This window comes from Stomoxys calcitrans, chromosome 2, assembly GCF_963082655.1.
Source record: "Stomoxys calcitrans chromosome 2, idStoCalc2.1, whole genome shotgun sequence".
Classification (NCBI taxonomy): Eukaryota; Metazoa; Arthropoda; class Insecta; order Diptera; family Muscidae; genus Stomoxys; species Stomoxys calcitrans.
In genome coordinates, this window is record NC_081553.1 from 131967845 (window position 1) to 131989609 (window position 21765).

Genomic DNA, 21765 nt, shown 5'->3' on the forward strand with positions numbered 1-21765 from the left:
CTTAGGGCCCTTCTGCCACTTGCGCCATCGAAAGCCGGGAAAAGTCATCCTCGCCTATTCCAATGGCTTCCGATGAGCTCGGAGAATCTTCTCTTCGACTAACAACCAAATTTCGGTAAATACCAGGCCTTCAGGATTGCTCCGGTCCAGGATAGCCACCTGTAGTTCAGGCACTGATGACAAATGTGTTAAGTTCGGCAATGCCGAACTTTGGATACCCACCGCCATGGATATATTAATCATTCCATTTTGATTCATATTTGATTCAGATCCCGAGAACCCTTATACAAGTCAAAGTTTCAGCGAAATCAGGCCATAAATCCGCTTTTTATGGACGTCAGACCCTTAATCGACAGATCGGAAGACTTAAAACAATTCACAATTTCAAACATCAACGAAATCAGGTTTCGTTGATGGGTTTCAGACCCTAAACCACCAGATCGGTGTATATGGCAGCTATATCTAATTATAGTCTGACCTGAACCATATTTGAGTCGGACGTCGGGAGGTTTAAAACAACTAACTCACTGAGAGAAAACTAAAGAAGGCGATATCTGAACTAAAAAAGCTCTTAAAATAATTAAACGATAGCCAAATCGAGAAAGAGATAAAAAACGTGCTAAGTTCGGCCGTCCGAATCTTATATACCCTCCACCATGGATCGCATTTGTCGAGCTCTTGGCACAGTATCTCTTTTTCGGCAAACAAAGGTTAGTAGAAAATAATTGCTATGTTATTGGAACAATATCAAGTTATGGTTCATTTCGGACCATAATTAAACTGAATATTGTTGACCATAGTAGAAGTCATTGTGTAAAATTTCAGCCAAATCTAGTAAGAATTGCGCACTTTAGGGGCTGAAGAAGTAAACTAGGGAGATCGGTTTATAAGGGAGCTGCATTAGGCTATTAATCGATTCAAGCCATTTTCGACACGTATGTTAAAGGTCATGAGAGAAGCCGTTGTAAAAAATTTCAGCTAAATCGGATAATAATTGAGCTCTCTAGTGGCTCAAGAAGTCAAGACCCCAGAGAGGTTTATATGGCAGCTACATCAGGTTATGGACCGCTATGAACTATTCTTAGCACAATTGTTGAAAGTCATAACAATACACATCATGCAATATTTCAGCCAAATCGGATAATAATTGCGTCCACTAGAGGCTCAAGAAGTCAAGGCCCCCGATTGGCTTATATGGCAGCTATATCAGGTTAAGGACCGATTTGAACTATTCTTAATACAGTTGTTGGGCGTCATAACAAAACATGTCATGCTATATTTCAGCCAAATCGGATAAGAATTGCTCCCTGTAGAGGCTTAAGAAGTCAAGACCCCCGATTGGCTTATATGGCAGCTATATCAGGTTAAGGACCGATTTGAACTATTCTTAGCACAGTTGTTGGATAAGATAAGAATTGTGCACTCTAGCGGCTCAAGAAGTCAAGATCCCAAGATCGGTTTATATGGTAGCTATATCAAAACGTGGACCGATATAGCCCATTTACAATCCCAACCGACTTACAGTAATAAGAAATATTTGTACAAAAATTTCAAGCGGCTAGCTTTACACATTCGAAAGTTAGCGTGCTTTCGACAGTCAGACGGACGGACAGACGGACGTACATGGCTAGTTCGACTCAAAATGTCACGACGATCAAGAATATATATACTTTATGGGGTCTTACACCAATATTTCGAGGAGTTATAAACAGAATGACGAAATTATTGTAGTATATCCCCATCCTATTGTGAAGGGTATAAAAACACACCGGATATAACTAAAAAAGTTGATCAGCCAAAAACACTTTCTAGAAAAAGTATTCCCAACAACCTTTAATAAAGAACGTGATGCCCCAATAATGAACAATTCATGCTTCACATGCCTTTAAACAACCGGTTAAAGCAAAACGATTCAATAAAATAGCTTTAGTTTGGGTTTGATTAACAGCAAATGAAATTAAATATTTTTTTTACTTTTACGACATCATTTTAAGAGTTCTAATAAAATTTTAGTTAGTTTTGACATGATTACGGTACAAGGCGCTATTACACGCCTTGTCACTTTTTGTATTCACATGTAATTGAAAATGTTTGTCAAAATTTTCAATTTACATCAGATTCATCATTTTTGCTATCACACCTGTATGTTATCTTCGTATGGCATAATGTAAATGTTTGAGCAAAAGCTGTTTTTTATGCGTAATGATTGCCAAAGAAAGAAAGAATCATAAATTTGTGAAAACAATTTAATTTGGGGTTTATTTTATTCGACTGACAACAAAGACAGCTGATTTCGTTATGTTTTTGTCAGAAGGAATAGAGCACGTTCTAATCGAAAAAAATTACATGTGCTATTTTGAAAAGTGATTTTCATATGTTAGTTTCGTTTGTATCAGACGACATGTACAACTCAACATTTGCTATATTTGACTTGTCATAAGACAACCACATGCCGTGTAATAGAGCCTTTAGTAAATTTGTAAACTGAAACACTTTTAAACGTTTCGGGCTGTCGAAAATGGTTTTGTAGTCCACAAAACGATCTCCCCTCAGGAAGTTAAAAATTATTCGGAACGAACTGGGTAAGATTTTGCCGAAAGTCTTCAGAATTTGTTACAACGCCAATCATATGGCTGAAAGATAGTGAAATATATTCCCACTGTTCTTTAATGGAATGTTTTTGAGCAAATTTATGCCATCCGTATACCGCTACAAGTTCAGGATTTTTATCAGCGGCCCACAAGCCAAAAGTGGGCTGAGGTCCTCGCAGTAGGGTGTTCCATTTCACATTTTTCCTCGCCCAATAGAAATTGTGTCTATAACCGTTTGCTTTCTTGAAGCAGATGTAGAAAAATCCATGTAATCTAGAACTAGTTACAAAGGTTAAGCTAAGTGATAATGAACGTCGGAAAGCTTATTCAATTAACTGCAATTACTAACAATGTCTGTCTGTTGGCAAATGTACAATACACAATAATATAAGAAATGAATGCGTTGCCGCCGTGTCTGTTTGACTTTTTAAATATTTTACATGTTAAGTTAGAAAATAACGTTTATTTGCAAAGTTTAATAACAAACTGAACATCTCGTCATGAAGACCGGCAGGGGTTTCGTTGCTAGGGTTTGCTAAACAACCGATCATATTTCAAAACTTAACAACTTTTTCTATTGTCGTTTCTTGATCGTCGAGAAATGATTTTATAAAAATGACATCCACTGCGCAGTGGTGCAACAGTTTATTTAACGTGCTCGCCTGTTCATCGCATAGTTCTAATTCAACCTTTGCATATAGCTCAACAAAGCACGGTTACTACGCGTAGTGTGTGTTGTTCTAACATTGGCTTCAGCCAACATCGAGTCACGCATGCGTAAACATTCGACTTAATTTATTAACATCAAGGAGTAATTTTATTGCATAAAATTGAAAATGCATTTACTACGAATTTTGCCTACCATTGCCTTTGGAATTATTTATTGTTTGTGTTCTGTTCAAAGTTCAGTGGGCTTTGAATATTTCAAAGAGAAACGTAAGTAAAAATGCGCTAGATTTTAAAAAAAATTTATAAGTTTAACAAGTATTTTTTAAAAAAGGAGCAGTAAAATTTAGTGCACAAAAAATAAAAGCAATCGTTAAACTCCATATGTGACACAAAACCAGTGTGTTCATTTCGGTTTGTCCACATGGATAACAATATTACCCAACAGCATGTTTTCTAAAGAAAAACTTTCTTTCAATAGAAGTCTAATGAGCATTCGTAATTAATTCCCATGCTAAATTATTTGGCTTAATAATTTTGCCAAATAATTTTGCATAGGAATTAATTACGAATGCTCATTAGACTTTTATTGAAAGAAAGTTTTTCTTTAGAGAACATGATGTTGGGAAATTATGTTATCCATGTGGGCAAACCGAAATAAACGCAGTGGCAATTATTATTTGTCAAAATCCGGTGAAAATGCATACCTTATGCCCCATAGCAGCTATATCGAAATATGTTTCGATTTAGACCAAAAACTTATAAGTACAAGTCATTGTTCAATTGTGTATAACAAAATATTGGTCTTTTAAGTACCTATATAAGATTCGGCTCGGCCGAATTTAGCACGCTTTTACTTGTTATGTTTATATTGTTTTAGTTTAATAAAATGCTGAAACAAAAACGCGCTACATATTTTTGGGAAAACAATGTGACCTTTTTACAAAAACCATTTTTTGCGACTATTTCAAAATTCTCAACACCAACGCTGGTAGGGACTAGAAAGTATCTTCCTTCTCATATTCAGTTTGTTTTTTTGTGTTGTTTTACTGTTAACAGATTTAGCCTGGTCTATAATTTAACTTATAAACGAAGAACGAATTGAGAACTTATACAAAACTTATAAAGGGTGATCTTTTAGGAGTTATAAAAAAAGTTTTTCGGCCGGTATCTCACGAATTAATGCTTCAATGTTGTCTTCAAATGCGTCAATTGAAGCGGGCTTGTCTGTATAGACTTGATAGAGCTGGGAAACTATCGATAATCGCAAGATTCCATATTTTCGATAGCTTTAATAATAAATATCGATAGAATCGATACTATGGTTAATATCCCAACACCTAAAGGGTGATTTTTTTGAGGTTAGGATTTTCATGCATTTGTATTTGACAGATCACGTGGGATTTCAGACATGGTGGCAAAGAGAAAGATGCTCAGTATGCTTTGACATTTCATCATGAATAGACTTACTAACGAGCAACGCTTGCAAATCATTGAATTTCATTACCAAAATTAGTGTTCGGTTCGAAATGTTCATTCACCGTTCAGCGATGAGGCTCATTTCTGGTTGAATGGCTACGTAAATAAGCAAAATTGCCGCATTTGGAGTGAAGAGCAACCAGAAGCCGTTCAAGAACTGCCCATGCATCCCGAAAAATGCACTGTTTGGTGTGGTTTGTACGCTGGTGGAATCATTGGACCGTATTTTTTCAAAGATGCTGTTGGACGCAACGTTACGGTGAATGAAAACATTTCGAACCGAACACTAATTTTGGTAATGAAATTCAATGATTTGCAAGCGTTGCTCGTTAGTAAGTCTATTCATGATGAAATGTCAAAGCATACTGAGCATCTTTCTCTTTGACACCATGTCTGAAATCCCACGTGATCTGTCAAATACTAATGCATGAAAATCCTAACCTCAAAAAAATTACCCTTTATATTTCAAACGAAAATGAGAAGTAAAAATCAGGAGATCGATTTATATATAAGCAATATCAATGCACAGACAAAATAGAACCAAGGTTAATAAAGTCGGTTGGAAGTCAAGAGAGAAATCACTGTACAAACTTTTAGTCTAATCGGATAAAAATTGCGCCCTCTATAGGCGCAATGTATCTTAAAGGATACATTCAGTGTCGAATGCCACCACCGTAGGATAGGGGGTATATTCATTTAGTTATTCCGTTTGCAACACATCGAAATATCAATTTCCGACCCTACAAAGTATATATATTTCGGATCGACGTAAAATTCTAAGTCCGATCTGCCGATAAAGGATCTAATGCCCATTAATGCTTTATTTAAAAATAATGCTGAAATTTAAAAAAACAGTGAGTAGTTTAAGGCTTTGCGACATCTGACCCGGATATGGTTCTGATCGGACTTTATTTAGATATAGCTGCCATATAGACCGATCTGCCGATAAAGGGTCTGAGGCCCATAAAAGCTTTATTTATTACCCGATTTCGCTGAAATTTGAAACGGTGGGTTATTTTAAGCTTACCGACATCTGATTTAAATGTGGTTTATATCGGACTATAAAGAGATATAGCTGCCATATAGACCCATCACCCGATAAAGGCTCTAATGCCCATAAATGGTTTATTTTTTATCCGATTTCGCTAAAATTTAAAACACATGATAAGGGACTGCCTGTTTTTAGCCGAGTCCGAACGGCGTGCCGCAGTGCGACACCTCTTTGGGGAGAGGTTTTACATGGCATAGTACCTCACAAATGTTGCCAGCATTAGGAGGGAAAACCACCGCTGAAAATTTTTTCTGATGGTCTCGCCAGGATTCGAACCCAGGCGTTCAGCGTCATAGGCGGACATGCTAGCTTCTGCGCTACGGTAGCGTCCGAAAAAAGCTTTAGTTATTACCCGATTTCGCTGAAATTTTGCAATATGGGTCAGATCACACCGTATAGATATAGCTGTCATAAAGACCATTCTTTCAATTTAGGGTCTGTATCCCATAAAAAGCAGATTTATTGTCTGAAAAGGTTACTTTTACTTGGATCGTGACCAGCACCTTTTAAGATATAACTTCGTATATAGTAGTGGAGTTATAATAAAATAGGATGATTATTATTTCCTTGTTTAATTTAATCCACATCGGTCCAGATTTGGTTAAGGGTGCCATATAGAAAGAACTCTCGATTTAAAGTCTTGGCCCTATAAAATGCTCCTTTATTATCCGATTTCGTTGAAATTTGACGTAGTGTCTTTAGTTAGGCTTTTCGACATCCGTGTCCTTTATCGTACAGATCGGTTTATATTTGGATATAGCTGCCTAAAAGACCAATAATTTGTTCTATAAAATTAAACAGTGACTTATATTCATTAGACCACTCAATATTCGTGCCGAATTTGGGGGCAAAAGTTATTCAATATTCACCGGATTGTGATGAAAGGGGGTTTACATATATACCCGAGATGGTGGGTATCCAAAGTTCGGCCCGGCCGAACTTAATGCCTTTTTACTTGCTTTTATTTAGTTTTGCAAAAAAATAACTTCAGCTATAGTATCCATCGGAAATATATCGATCGATATTCAGCTAAAAAATTAAATATCGATAGTGCCATCGATATTTTGCCAGCTCTAAGACATGAGCTTTAACATAGCCCCAAAGGCCAATTGACCGGTCCGGAAAGTAAAATAAAATGTTCACTAAACTCGCCTCTCAATAAGTCCATTGTTACGCGTGCTGTGTGGCATGTGGCACCGTCTTGTTGAACCCATTTGTCATGCAAGTCCAGCTCTTGCATTTTGGGCAAAAACGAGTTGGATATCATCTCACGATAGCGCTCACCATTCGCAGTTACGCTACGATTCTCATCATATTTGAATAAGTACGGTCCAATGATGCCACCAGCCCATAAACCGCGCCAAACTGTGACTTTTCTGGATGCATTGGTAGCTTTGCAATACTTCTGGCTGATCTTCACTGCAAAATTGACAATTTTGTTTATTTACGTAGACATTGAGCCAAAAATGGCCTTCGTGGAAAAATGATGAAGAGCGCTATGAACTTTCTTAACAGAGTACCCATTTTGATAATAAAATTCATTTATTTCTGTTGTCTGTTTGTTAGACGATTCATGGTTGAATTATAGACCAAACTGAAGATGTTTGACAGTGAAACAAAACACGAAACGTGTTGCAAAAAAGATACTAGCTAAAAGTCATTCTTTAGAACCCTACGGTTGGGCCTGTGTGCTAGTTGTTATAGTTGAATCTCTGTTTGGGCAAATATGAATGAATTGGATTTCAGTCATTTTCATGATGAACTAAATGGGTTTATTATTGGAGATATTGAGTGGTTCACGAAAAAGTTGAGCAACCTTTCAGCTTTTCAACCCAAAAGGGGTTGCAACGATCACGTATAGGAAATTTACCAAACCAAAAAATATGTATTACCATTAACGGTAACCTCTGCATAACTGATAGCTATGCTACTTTTTCCACCGATTTTTATACCCACCACCGAAGGATGGGGGTATATTTGTCATTCCGTTTGCAACACATCGAAATATCCATTTCCGACCCTATAAAGTATATATATTCTTGATCAGCATAAAAATCTAAGACGATCTAGCCATGTCCGTTCTTCTGTCTGTTGAAATCACGCTACAGTCTTTAATAATAGAGATATTGAGCTAAAATTTTCCACATATATTTTTTTTTTGTCCTTAAGCAGGCTAAGTTCGATGATGGGCTATAACGGACTATATCTTGATATAGCCCACATATAGACCGATCCGCCGATTTTAGGTTTTAGGCCCATAAAAGCCACATTTATTATCCGATTTTGCTGAAATTTGGGAGAGCGAATTGTGTTAGGCTCCTCAATATCCTACTTCAATTTGGCTCAGATCGGTCCAGGTTTGGATATAGCTGCCATATAGACCAATCCGCCGATTTATGGTCTTGGGCCCATAAAAGTCACATTTGTTATCCGAGTTTGTTGAAATTTGGGACAGTGAGTTGTGTTAGGCCCTTCGACATCCTTTTCTAATTTGGCCCAAATCGATCCAGATTTAGATATAGCTGCCATATAGACCGATCGCTCGATTTAAGGTTTTGGGCCCATAAAAGGCTAATTTATTATCTGATTTTGCCGAAATTTGGGGAAGTGAGTTAAGTTAAGCCCCTCGACATACATCTGGAATATGGCCCAGATCGGTTCAGATTTGGATATAGCTGCCATATAGACCGATCTCTCGATTTGAGGTTTTGGGCTAATAAAAGGCCCATTTATTGTCCGATGTCGCCGAAATTTGGGACAGTGTGTTAGGCCCTTCGACATCTTTCTTTAATTTGGCTCAGATCGGTCCAGATTAGGATATAGCCGCCATATAGACTGATATCTCGATTTAAAGTCTTGGCCCCATAAAAGGCGCATTTATAATCTCATTTCACTGACTTTTCGACATCCGTGTCGTATATAGTTCAGATCGGTTTATTTTTAGATATAGGTACTTAAAAGACCAATATTTTGTTATACACAATTGAACAATGACTTGTACTTATAAGTTTTTGGTCTAAATCGAAACATATTTCGATATAGCTGCTATGGGGCATAAAGTATGCATTTTCACCGGATTTTGACAAATAATAATTGCCACTGCGTTTATTTCGGTTTGCCCACATGGATAATATAATTTCCCGACATCATGTTCTCTAAAGAAAAACTTTCTTTCAATAAAAGTCTAATGAGCATTCGTAATTAATTCCCATGCAAAATTATTTGGCAAAATTATTAAGCCAAACTTAGCCTGCTTAAGGACAAAAAAAATATATGTGGAAAATTTTAGCTTAATATCTCTATTATTAAAGACTGTAGCGTGATTTCAACAGACAGACGGACGGACATGGCTAGATCGTCTTAGATTTTTATGCTGATCAAGAATATATATACTTTATAGGGTCGGAAATGGATATTTCGATGTGTTGCAAACGGAATGACAAATATACCCCCATCCTTTGGTGGTGGGTATAAAAATCGGTGGAAAAAGTAGCATAGCTATCAGTTATGCAGAGGTTACCGTTAATGGTAATACATATTTTTTGGTTTGGTAAATTTCCTATACGTGATCGTTGCAACCGCTTTTGGGTTGAAAAGCTGAAAGGTTGCTCAACTTTTTCGTGAACCACTCAATATCTCCAATAATAAACCCATTTAGTTCATCATGAAAATGACTGAAATCCAATTCATTCATATTTGCCCAAACAGAGATTCAACTATAACAACTAGCACACAGGCCCAACCGTAGGGTTCTAAACAATTACTTTTAGCTAGTATCTTTTTTGCAACACGTTTCGTGTTTTGTTTCACTGCCAAACATCTTCAGTTTGGTCTATAATTCAACCATGAATCGTCTAACAAACAGACAACAGAAATAAATGAATTTTATTATCAAAATGGGTACTCTGTTAAGAAAGTTCATAGCGCTCTTCATCATTTTTCCACGAAGGCCATTTTTGGCTCAATGTCTACGTAAATAAACAAAATTGTCAATTTTGCAGTGAAGATCAGCCAGAAGTATTGCAAAGCTACCAATGCATCCAGAAAAGTCACAGTTTGGCGCGGTTTATGGGCTGGTGGCATCATTGGACCGTACTTATTCAAATATGATGAGAATCGTAGCGTAACTGCGAATGGTGAGCGCTATCGTGAGATGATATCCAACTCGTTTTTGCCCAAAATGCAAGAGCTGGACTTGCATGACAAATGGGTTCAACAAGACGGTGCCACATGCCACACAGCACGCGTAACAATGGACTTATTGAGAGGCGAGTTTAGTGAACATTTTATTTTACTTTCCGGACCGGTCAATTGGCCTTTGGGGCTATGTTAAAGCTCATGTCTTAGAGCTGGCAAAATATCGATGGCACTATCGATATTTAATTTTTTAGCTGAATATCGATCGATATATTTCCGATGGATACTATAGCTGAAGTTATTTTTTTGCAAAACTAATTAAAAGCAAGTAAAAAGGCATTAAGTTCGGCCGGGCCGAACTTTGGATACCCACCATCTCGGGTATATATGTAAACCCCCTTTCATCACAATCCGGTGAATATTGAATAACTTTTGCCCCCAAATTCGGCACGGATATTGAGTAGTCTAATGAATATAAGTCACTGTTTAATTTTATAGAACAAATTATTGGTCTTTTAGGCAGCTATATCCAAATATAAACCGATCTGTACGATAAAGGACACGGATGTCGAAAAGCCTAACTAAAGACACTACGTCAAATTTCAACGAAATCGGATAATAAAGGAGCATTTTATAGGGCCAAGACTTTAAATCGAGAGTTCTTTCTATATGGCACCCTTAACCAAATCTGGACCGATGTGGATTAAATTAAACAAGGAAATAATAATCATCCTATTTTATTATAACTCCACTACTATATACGAAGTTATATCTTAAAAGGTGCTGGTCACGATCCAAGTAAAAGTAACCTTTTCAGACAATAAATCTGCTTTTTATGGGATACAGACCCTAAATTGAAAGAATGGTCTTTATGACAGCTATATCTATACGGTGTGATCTGACCCATATTGCAAAATTTCAGCGAAATCGGGTAATAACTAAAGCTTTTTTCGGACGCTACCGTAGCGCAGAAGCTAGCATGTCCGCCTATGACGCTGAACGCCTGGGTTCGAATCCTGGCGAGACCATCAGAAAAAATTTTCAGCGGTGGTTTTCCCTCCTAATGCTGGCAACATTTGTGAGGTACTATGCCATGTAAAACCTCTCCCTAAAGAGGTGTCGCACTGCGGCACGCCGTTCGGACTCGGCTAAAAACAGGCAGTCCCTTATCATGTGTTTTAAATTTTAGCGAAATCGGATAAAAAATAAACCATTTATGGGCATTAGAGCCTTTATCGGGTGATGGGTCTATATGGCAGCTATATCTCTTTATAGTCCGATATAAACCACATTTAAATCAGATGTCGGTAAGCTTAAAATAACCCACCGTTTCAAATTTCAGCGAAATCGGGTAATAAATAAAGCTTTTATGGGCCTCAGACCCTTTATCGGCAGATCGGTCTATATGGCAGCTATATCTAAATAAAGTCCGATCAGAACCATATCCGGGTCAGATGTCGCAAAGCCTTAAACTACTCACTGTTTTTTTAAATTTCAGCATTATTTTTAAATAAAGCATTAATGGGCATTAGATCCTTTATCGGCAGATCGGACTTAGAATTTTACGTCGATCCGAAATATATATACTTTGTAGGGTCGGAAATTGATATTTCGATGTGTTGCAAACGGAATAACTAAATGAATATACCCCCTATCCTACGGTGGTGGCATTCGACACTGAATGTATCCTTTAAGATACATTGCGCCTATAGAGGGCGCAATTTTTATCCGATTAGACTAAAAGTTTGTACAGTGATTTCTCTCTTGACTTCCAACCGACTTTATTAACCTTGGTTCTATTTTGTCTGTGCATTGATATTGCTTATATATAAATCGATCTCCTGATTTTTACTTCTCATTTTCGTTTGAAATATAGGTGTTGGGATATTAACCATAGTATCGATTCTATCGATATTTATTATTAAAGCTATCGAAAATATGGAATCTTGCGATTATCGATAGTTTCCCAGCTCTATCAAGTCTATACAGACAAGCCCGCTTCAATTGACGCATTTGAAGACAACATTGAAGCATTAATTCGTGAGATACCGGCCGAAAAACTTTTTTTATAACTCCTAAAAGATCACCCTTTATAAGTTTTGTATAAGTTCTCAATTCGTTCTTCGTTTATAAGTTAAATTATAGACCAGGCTAAATCTGTTAACAGTAAAACAACACAAAAAAACAAACTGAATATGAGAAGGAAGATACTTTCTAGTCCCTACCAGCGTTTGTGTTGAGAATTTTGAAATAGTCGCAAAAAATGGTTTTTGTAAAAAGGTCACATTGTTTTCCCAAAAATATGTAGCGCGTTTTTGTTTCAGCATTTTATTAAACTAAAACAATATAAACATAACAAGTAAAAGCGTGCTAAATTCGGCCGAGCCGAATCTTATATACCCTCCACCATGGATCGCATTTGTCGAGTTCTCTTCCCGGCATCTCTTCTTAGGCAAAACAGGATATAAGAAAAGATTTGCTCTGCTATAAGAGCGATATCAAGATATGGTCCTGTTTGGACCACAATTAAATTATATGTTGGAGACCTGCGTAAAATGTCAGCCAATTCGAATAAGAATTGCGCTCTTTGTGAGCTCAAAAAGTAAAATAGAGAGATCGATTTATATGGGAGCTGTATCGGGCTATGGACCGATTCAGATCATAATAAACACGTATGTTGATGGTCATGAAAGAATCCGTCGTACAAAATTTCAGGCAAATCGGATAATAATTGCGACCTCTAGAGGCTCAAGAAGTCAAGATCCCAGATCGGTTTATATGGCAGCTATATCAGGTTATGAACCGACTTTGACATAGTTGTTGAAAGTAACAATAAAAAACGTCTTGCGAAATTTCAGCCAAATCGGATAGGAATTGCGCCCTCTAGAAGCTCAAGAAGTCAAGTCCCCAGATCTGTTTATATGACAGCTATATCAGGTTATGAACCGATTTGAACCATATTTGGCACAGTTGTTGGATATCATAACAAAATACTACGTGCCAAAATTCATTCAAATCGGATAGGAATTGCGCCCTCTAGAGGCTCAAGAAGTCAAGACCCAAGATCGGTTTATATGACAGCTATTTAAGGTTATGGACCGATTTGAACCATACTTGGCACAGTTGTTGGATATCGTAACAAATAACGTCGTGCAAAATTTCATTCCAATCGGATAAGAATTGCGCCCTCTAGAGGCTCAAGTAGTCAAGACCCAAGATCGGTTTATATGGCAGCTATATCAGGTTATGGACCCATATGAACCATACTTGGCACAGTTGTTGGATATAATAACAAAACACGTCGTGCAAAATTTCATTCCAATCGAATAAGAATTGCGCCTTCTAGAGGCTCAAGAAGTCAAGACCCAAGATCGGTTTATATGGCAACTATATCAGGTTATTTACCGATTTGAACCATACTTGGCACAGTTGTTGGATATCACAACAAAACACGTCGTGCAAAATTTCATCCCAATCGGATAAGAATTGCGCACTCTAGTGGCTCAAGAAATCAAGACCCAAGATCGGTTTATATGGCAGCTATATCAAAACATGGACCGATATGGCCCATTTACAATACCAACCGACCTACACTAATAATAAGTATTTGTGCAAAATTTCAAGCGGTTAGCTTTACTCCTTCGGAAGTTAGCGTGCTTTCGGCTGACAGACAGACGGACGGACGGACGGACAGACGGACGGACAGACGGACGGACATGGCTAGATCGACATAAAATTTCCCGACGATCAAGAATATATATACTTTATGGGGTCTCAGACGAATATTTCGAGTAGTTACAATCAGAATGACGAAATTAGTATACCCCCCATCTTATGGTGGAGGGTATAAAAACGAAACAACAATTCATAAAAACATTGTTTCAAGCATCTCAACATTTAAACAAACAATTAAAAAAAATGTTTGCTCTTCAAAGTAATACAATTTCTTATAACTTTTAAGAGTATATACATGCATAGTTGCATATTTTAAATCTCTGAGACTTGAGTTCTGTTTTTTTGGACAAGTTCATAACATCGAATCCAATTCTCAATTTCAACTTCCAAAAAATTGAAATCCCATAACATATATTCACAAGTTTCTACATTTACTCTGGTATACACAAAAATTAATGTAGATTTGAAATAGGTTTATTTGATATAGGTTTATAGAAACATGTTTATATAACTGTCAAATAATCATATTAAATTATGGTATTATGGTCGCCGTCCTACCGACCGTTTCGCTGTTCCACAGTTTAACATGAGCGTTCGTCGCCCACGCCCTTAATTCGGACTGCATCGGCCCGAAAGGCTTCGGGTTAACCAGGTTTATTGACGGCAGTCCTCTGGCCTTCACCGCCAAATCGTCTGACCTTTCATTCCCCTTACTACGCTTTGACCCGGCACCTAATCGATGCGGATTTTGCCATCCTCAGAGAAGGCGTTAATCTCCTTCTTACACTGCAAGACTGTTCGTGATCTTACCGTCCTGCTTGTTATTGCCCTTATGGCCATTTTCCTGTCCGTAAAGATGTTCACACTCGACGTCCTCGCGTTAGAACAACACTAGCCCACGCATTCCGTGATCGCCCGGATCTCCGCCTGCAGAACGGTATTATGGTCAGGCAGCCTAAAACAGATCTCAGCCCTTGGGATCTCAATGTAGACCCCCAGGCCCACTCTGTCCTCTACCTTTGATCCAATCGTTTAACATTATCTTCCAGATGACAATTCTAGCGTTCCGTCAGTCCAATACTGTGCCGCTGGCAGCAATGCCTCGCACTTGACCTCAAGTGTCGTCTCAGGTATCCGATCGGAAACCTCTTCCCTTCCTTCCAGGTTTTCTATCGTCGCCGCGATTAAAACGCATTCTCCCATCACCTAAAATCTCATAGCCGCAGTGGCTGCCTCACACTTAATCTGTATGTCCATGGGTCGCATATTTATAATAGTCTCGTGCCCTAGTGGCCGTGGTCCTCATCACTCCGCCAATGCCAAGACAACATGTTCTCCGAACCTGTTGTATGGTCCTTATGTTGAACTTTTTCTTCATAGCAGTCCACCAAACTACTGAAGCGTAAGTAAGTGTTAGCTTAATCACACTCCTATAGAACCAGTGGACTATCCTCGGATTCAAGCCCCATTTCGAGCCTACGGCCCATCTACATAGTGCCCAACATCTGTGAGCCTTCTTAGTACGCTCCTTAGTCCTAGGCACGCTGTGAAAATAGTGACCATAAATTCCGTTATGATAAACCTTCGATCAACCTCATTATTCCAAGATCCTGGTCTCTCCATGAGTCCCGTCCCGTTGTTTCTGCTCTCACTACCATATGGTCTACTAACATTTCAATGTCGACATGGTTTTTTTTCATCTTGGCGGCGTCATTAACGAAGCACGTTTGCAGCTCTGGTAATCCTATTGTATTCCATAAGCCGTGTGTAATACACATCCCAATGTACTTTCGCTTTTTTACGACGTGCTCTGTTAAAAACCTTGCGGACATCTTTCCCAATGTTGCGAATCTCCCGGTCATCCTGTGTTTTTCATAGGATAGTTTCCTTTCCCGAAAGGGATGACAATCGTCGAAAGACTCCACTAGTGCAGTCATAATCCTGTTGACATTGTCGTCTATGCTTGGACAATCCAAATTATCATGCCCAAGTCGTCTTCTGAGTCGTCTTCCGAATCTTGGCCAGCTGGTTTTCAACTTATAGAAGAAGCTTATTGGATTTGGAGCTGGCGTGCTATTCCAAACCTAATGTAGCGATGGTCTGAGAAGGAATGCTCCATGGAGACCGTCCAATCATGAACCTCATCGATAAGATTTTCCGAACATATTGTCATATCTAAAACCTCCTCCCTAATCCTATTAACAATATTAAGTGTTATTAGGTCGTTAGTATTCAAGAACTCTACCAGGGCTGGTACTGCTCCACAAAATGTGATGAGAGTTCACATCGCATCCTATTAGTACATAATTTCCTGTCTGTTTTGCTTTCCCTACCAACCGTTGCAGTTTCGACGTAGGTAGCGGTGTCGGAAAGTCGAAAGGCAGTTAAAGTGACGCCAGGAATGCTCCACCGTCTCCCAGTCTCATCACTGCTGCATCCGACGTTGACAACTCTCGAGAAAATCTATAATTTAAATTTTTATGACAAATAGGGTCCTCGCCCGAGTACCAGTGTTAGCATAGAATAATTGGTATCTGATATGGTTCAGTCCAGAAATTTTGTTTAGGATCGTCCATGGCTCCTGAATTAAGGCAATATGAATCCTGCCCTTGCTGATTTCAGAGAGTGAGTATCGGTCTTGCTCCGGTGGAGGTTTATCTGGATGACCTCAACCATTGATCCTCCATTAGATGGGCTTCTTGGGAGTGGGTCTGCTCCCTGTTCTTTACGCTGCATTGAGTTTCCCGTTACTGCACTGCCTGATGTCTTCCGAATCTTGAGAAAGTCGGTAATGGCTCCATCATCGGATCATATAGTCGGCGTTGACAAATTTTTTCACAGCTTGTGACTCTGTAATTGCATTCTTTCTTCTGTCAGTTATCAGCTGTTACCTTTAGCTTGCTTTAGAAAAAAAGTGTAAAAAAAGTATATTTGATTAAAGTTCATTCTAAGTTTTATTAAAAATGCATTTACTTTCTTTTAAAAAATCCGCAATTACTTTTTGGGCAACCCAATAGTTATGGCACATAGCTCTCCTTGAAATGTTGTGTGTGTCGTAGTATAGCACCAATCCAGTCCCTGTCTCCTGAAACCCTCCTCAGTCTGCGCACCGCATCCACAGTGTCCAGAAGGGAAACTTGGCCTTATTCTTTCCCCCCGTGCTGCCTAGGGCGGTGACTGTCGACCCATCTCCTCGTTGTTAAATACCCTCTCAATATTCGAGAAAGCCGCCATCGCGAACTCCTTTAGTTGGAGAGACGTCTCAGCTTCTAGCATCACTGCGTGGAGGGCCCTCTTCTCCGACCTGCCCTTGAGTTATGCCTAAAGTTCTTTGACATCAGACCCTATCTCACTTTCAAGTCTTTTTTTTTTGGAATAAGCATAATTGCCTCTTTACATTTACAATACATTTGTTCTACATTTACACTACATTTACGGGAGCATAACCAGGCCTTCATGTTATTCGATGTTTTGTTTTGTGTGGACAACTTTCACAACACCAAACAAAATTCTTGCTTGGTATATATGACGATTGGTACTTAGTATGCCGAATATGAGAAGCAAAACTAATTTTTTTAACTTTTTTTCGGAGTTGTTACGTTGTTTGTCAACTTTTATAGCATATTAGTCAATAAATATTGTAAACCACTTATTTGTTACTCGTCCAGGCTTACTTACTCGTTACCAACTCATATGTAAGAATCGCGAAACATTCTTTCAGAAGACTCGTCTTAAGGACACATCTCTTCACGACGAGGCAATTGTCTACGACTCTTAGACGAGCTCATCCGCGATCAAAACTTTCATCTAGAAGATTCTCGGAAGGTTATTTGGCAATTAAAAAAATTTGCGGGGTGCATCACACACATCCATACTCAATTCCTGAAAACAGTTGCATATTTTGGTACTTTTATCGATTATTCAGCCATAAAATCGATTTTATTTGGGATTTAAAAATAAATCCATCAAAAATCGAATTTATTTTTTTATGGTAAAACCTGCCAATAAACACAGGATTTAGCAATTAAATCACAGAAAGCCCATATAACGAATTAAGTGGCCAATTTAAACATACTTTTACAGCTTCTGCAGAAGTCGTTACTTACAGTCTTCAGTCTGTCAGCATGTTTTCTGATTAGACAGTAACCTGTCATAACTGACACCTTTGTTCAAGCCAATGACAGCAAGGCGGTAGACCTTTTCAAGTCTAGAGCGTTCACAAACCTCATCCTTAAGACTTACCCTACACCTCTTTTGGTAGCCCACTTCACTGTCCCACTTCGCTGTCGTACGTGAGAGATATACTTCCTGAAGTATATCTCTCAGAAACACTCTTCTGTCGTACGTGGAGCTTCCTGAAGTATATCTCAAAGATAAAGAGGCACTAAACAATTCAGAACTAGTCGTGACGGACATAATTGTCAGGGAAGTGAAAAAAAACTCTTCTTGCCATTTAAGTCATCAGGGCTTCATAATTTCTGGCATTACCGGATAGTGGTAAAGTCAGAGACTAGCTTATACAATCCAAACCGGCAATGCCAAATTTTCAACTTCGAAAGCCATTAACTATGGTGATCAATAAATCGGCTTTTTTCTTCAAACCGGTTTTCGAACTATTCGAAATGGGAGCTTTTTAAGAAACGGTACTTTTTCTATAAAGTTGAATTTTTTACTTGAATGATACACAATTTCTGATACAATATTGATTTAGCACAGAGATAACATCTAGCAAAAAGCCTTTCGCTAAAAGTTTGGCAAAGAAAAATGTTTAGGAAATTTACTGCAAAATTTCAACGAAATTTTTTCTTGAGACAAAATTTCAATGATATTTTCTCTTAAGACAATATTTCCAAATTTTCAAAGAACATTTGGATGAAATTTTTCTTTAAAAAATTTTGTCAAAACACAAAGTTTTTTTGAAATCTTCTCAATCAAAGCAAAAACGATAAAATTTTTGAAGACAAAATTTCGATTATAATTTACCTAGGAACATATTTACAAACATTTCTATAAAGACACAAATGCGACAAAAATTTATTTTTAGACAAAATGTTGGTCGAATTTTCCCTTAAGATAGAGTATCGATTCATTTTTTCAAAACTTTTCCCCCTAAAGATCAATGAAATAAAAGCGATAATTATCACAAAATATGGCCCGAGGAAGACGCAGTTCAACATGAAAATATTTCAACATATACAAAGGGCATGTATTTTTTGGCATAAGTAGGGTTATGAGATCCAAGCCTATCAGCCCGCTAAAGACGATTTTGGACTTTAGTCCCATAAACATACAGATAAAGTTTCAGGTATCAATCGTCTCTAATAGACTTTAGGCGATGGAGGAATGGATTTATTGTAGAATTAGGTTGTTCGATAATCGAGGTGACCATATTGGAATGACAGAGGTTTCGGAGCTGAAACTTGAGATATATGCAAGATATTTCTACGGTAGTCTCCCGAAGAGAGATCCATTTTTAGTTCTACAGCGATATAAAACTACGACAAATGTCCTTATTGATGTAGGCCTGTTGGTATTGTATATGGGCCAAATCAGATGATATTTAGATATACTTCCTATATAAACCGATCTTGAATATTATAGCAGACTCTGTGTTGTTCATTAATATGATTTTCGTGGCCAAATTTGTATTTGTTGTTGAAATTCTATACTATTGATGCCAAACATTTTCCATATCGGTACATAGCCTGGTATTACTCCTATGTAAACCCATCTTCCGATTTACCATTGAGCAACTAAAATATTCAATTGTTATCAGAATGTATAGAAACATTGCACGTTCGTTTGGCTATGAACTTCAATTATGCCCTTTTAATTTCTACCTATGGAAAGAAACTGTTCAGATAACTTGACTATTAAATTCGACCCAAATTAACACAGTTTGACTTCGTTTAATTATGTTCTCACCTTTATATTGATTTGATTCTATTTTCAGCATCCTATTTAGAAACATGCAAAATTTATGAACCCGAGTTTACAAAATGCTCCACCAGATCCGTCCAAGCATTTCTAACGGAGATTTTCAATGAAAGAGTTCCGGAAGTTAACGCTGTATTGGGTAAATTGGAACCCTTGAAGTTAGATCGCCTTAATTTTAAGCAGGATAACAACGAGGCAGCCACTATAAGAGCAACTTTAACAGATTTGATGGTTTCAGGGCTGTCCAAAATTCAAGTAACAGAGAGCAGGTAACTGTGTGTTAAAATACCATAGTTTACAAATCGTAATTCTTTGTATTTTTTGCATTATAGGGTGAGCAAAAAAGATTTTGGATGGTTGACAAAGCTATTTTTACCAAACTTCAAACTGGAAGGCCAGTACAAAATGGATGGACGCATTCTACTTTTGCCTTTAAATGGAGAAGGCCATATGATTATCGATATAGGTAAGTAAGAAGTTTGGCAATTGAAAAAAATTTGAAGATTCAAAGTTATATTTGGTAGATTCTATGAACATTACTATGCGCACCAAAACCCGCCTTATCGAAAAAGGTGGCTTCACCTTTTACAACGTGACCGAAATTAAAGTTGATGTGGATGCCAAAAAAATGTTCACCCGCTTCGACAATCTCTTCGGTGGCAGCAACAAGGAAATCGAAGATAGTACGAATGAATCCTTCAATAAAAACTGGCGTGACTTTTTTGAGGCGTTGCGCCCTCTTATCACAGACACCGTGAACAAGGTTATGTTCAAACTGATATCCAAAGTTTTCCTATTATATCCTGCTAATTTCTTTGTGTCAGATATTCCTGCGCCTGAAAAATTTTACGGCGCTAAATAATAAACCTGATGCGTTTTTCTACGAAACTGTGCTGTAATATACTTATTAAGATTAAATTAATAAAAATTTATTTTAAAACATACTTAATTTTTTATTGTACCCACTAGCATAGTCTGCACACGGCCCGAGGAATACAATAAGAGCGGCAAAACGTGCCTCCTGGAAGATTTTCTGCGAACAGGTCGATAGCGTTAATGACGCCACCAAGATGAAATAGTTTCTCTCGAAAACCCATGTCCAAACTACAACGTTAGTAGACAACTCACAGTGGGATGGGAAAACAATAAGTGGAAATAAGTCTGCCATTTTGGAACGAAGAGAGAGTTATCTTCATGAAATTGTACATAGTCATAACAGTTTATATGCAAAATTTCAGGGCCCTAGAAGTCTCAGGGGCCCATTGGTGGGCCTTCAAAGTTGGTCACCTCGGCCCTACAAAATTTTGTTCGTGCTGTCAAAAAGGTCGGATTTTCAAATGTTTTTGCTGGGAAGTGCTTAAAAGGCCCAACAAAAAAGGCCTAAATGTGCGGGATAGTGACCAAGAAATTTAAATAACATTGTTTTTTTTTGAAAATTTCGCAGAGGCTGGTCTCTTATTTTGTTGATTTGGAAAGCTAATACAACTTACCTTTTTTTGTCGCAATATATGCCAAGGTCCGATTCTTCAGTCAAAAGTTATGTGAAACAAGTAAGAGCGTGTTTCACCATGGATCGCATTTGAGGAGTTCTATGAGCGGTATCTCTTTTTAGGCAAACAAAGAATATTGAATAAAAGCTGTTATGCAATTGGAGCTATATCAAGTTATAGTCCAATTCGGACCATAAATGAATGCTGAAAATCGTAGAAGTCATTGTGTAATATTTCAGTTCATTCGAGATGGAAATTGCGCCTTGTAGGGGCTCAAGAAGCGAAATCAGTTATTGGAAGTCATTATAAAACAACTCATGCAAAATGTCAGCCAAATCGGATGAGAATTGCGTGATCTATTGGCTCAAGATCGGTTCATATGACAGCTATACCAGATTATGAACCGATTTAAATCATATTTAACACAGTTATTGGAAGTGATACCAAAACACCCATGAAAAATTTCAGTCAAATCGGAGAAGAGTTGCGCCCTCTAGAGGCTCAAGAAGTAAAGACCCTTACTTTACATCTCAACACTTTTGGTCGTACCATGGGTTTCTTGGAGGAGGCTTCCGGTACCCAAGTACGGATTTCGCGGCATTTTCCATGTAGTGGGCAATAGTTTGCCACTGCGCCATTATATCTTCGAAACAAGGAGTGCTTTCATCAAGCAGTTGGGTCAGTCGGGTGAAGTATGCCGTTGCCAACAGATGGAGCTGTTTGCAGCTTTTCGACGTCC

The 21765-nt window shown here is 38.0% G+C and overlaps 1 protein-coding gene across 1 annotated transcript; it reads left to right on the plus strand.

Moving 5' to 3' along the window:
* The first annotated feature begins 3110 nt into the window (after window positions 1-3110).
* LOC106087922 (protein takeout) lies at window positions 3111-20480 on the plus strand. The gene is made up of 4 exons (XM_059361350.1): window positions 3111-3527; window positions 19553-19805; window positions 19869-20002; window positions 20061-20480. Exons 1-4 carry the CDS (start codon window positions 3428-3430, stop codon window positions 20396-20398), a joined length of 825 nt encoding a protein of 274 aa, XP_059217333.1. The 5' UTR covers window positions 3111-3427; the 3' UTR covers window positions 20399-20480.
* Window positions 20481-21765: the final 1285 nt, after the last annotated feature.

What these genes read in the sequence shown, in the direction of transcription:
- LOC106087922 (XM_059361350.1), top strand. Translation starts at nt 3,428, where the DNA reads ATGCATTTACTACGAATTTTGCCTACCATTGCCTTTGGAATTATTTAT. An exon ending in TGAATATTTCAAAGAGAAAC is followed by an intron (nt 3,528 to 19,552) that starts GTAAGTAAAAAT and finishes TTCTATTTTCAG; the next exon opens with CATCCTATTTAGAAACATGC. An exon ending in CCATATGATTATCGATATAG is followed by an intron (nt 20,003 to 20,060) that starts GTAAGTAAGAAG and finishes TATATTTGGTAG; the next exon opens with ATTCTATGAACATTACTATG.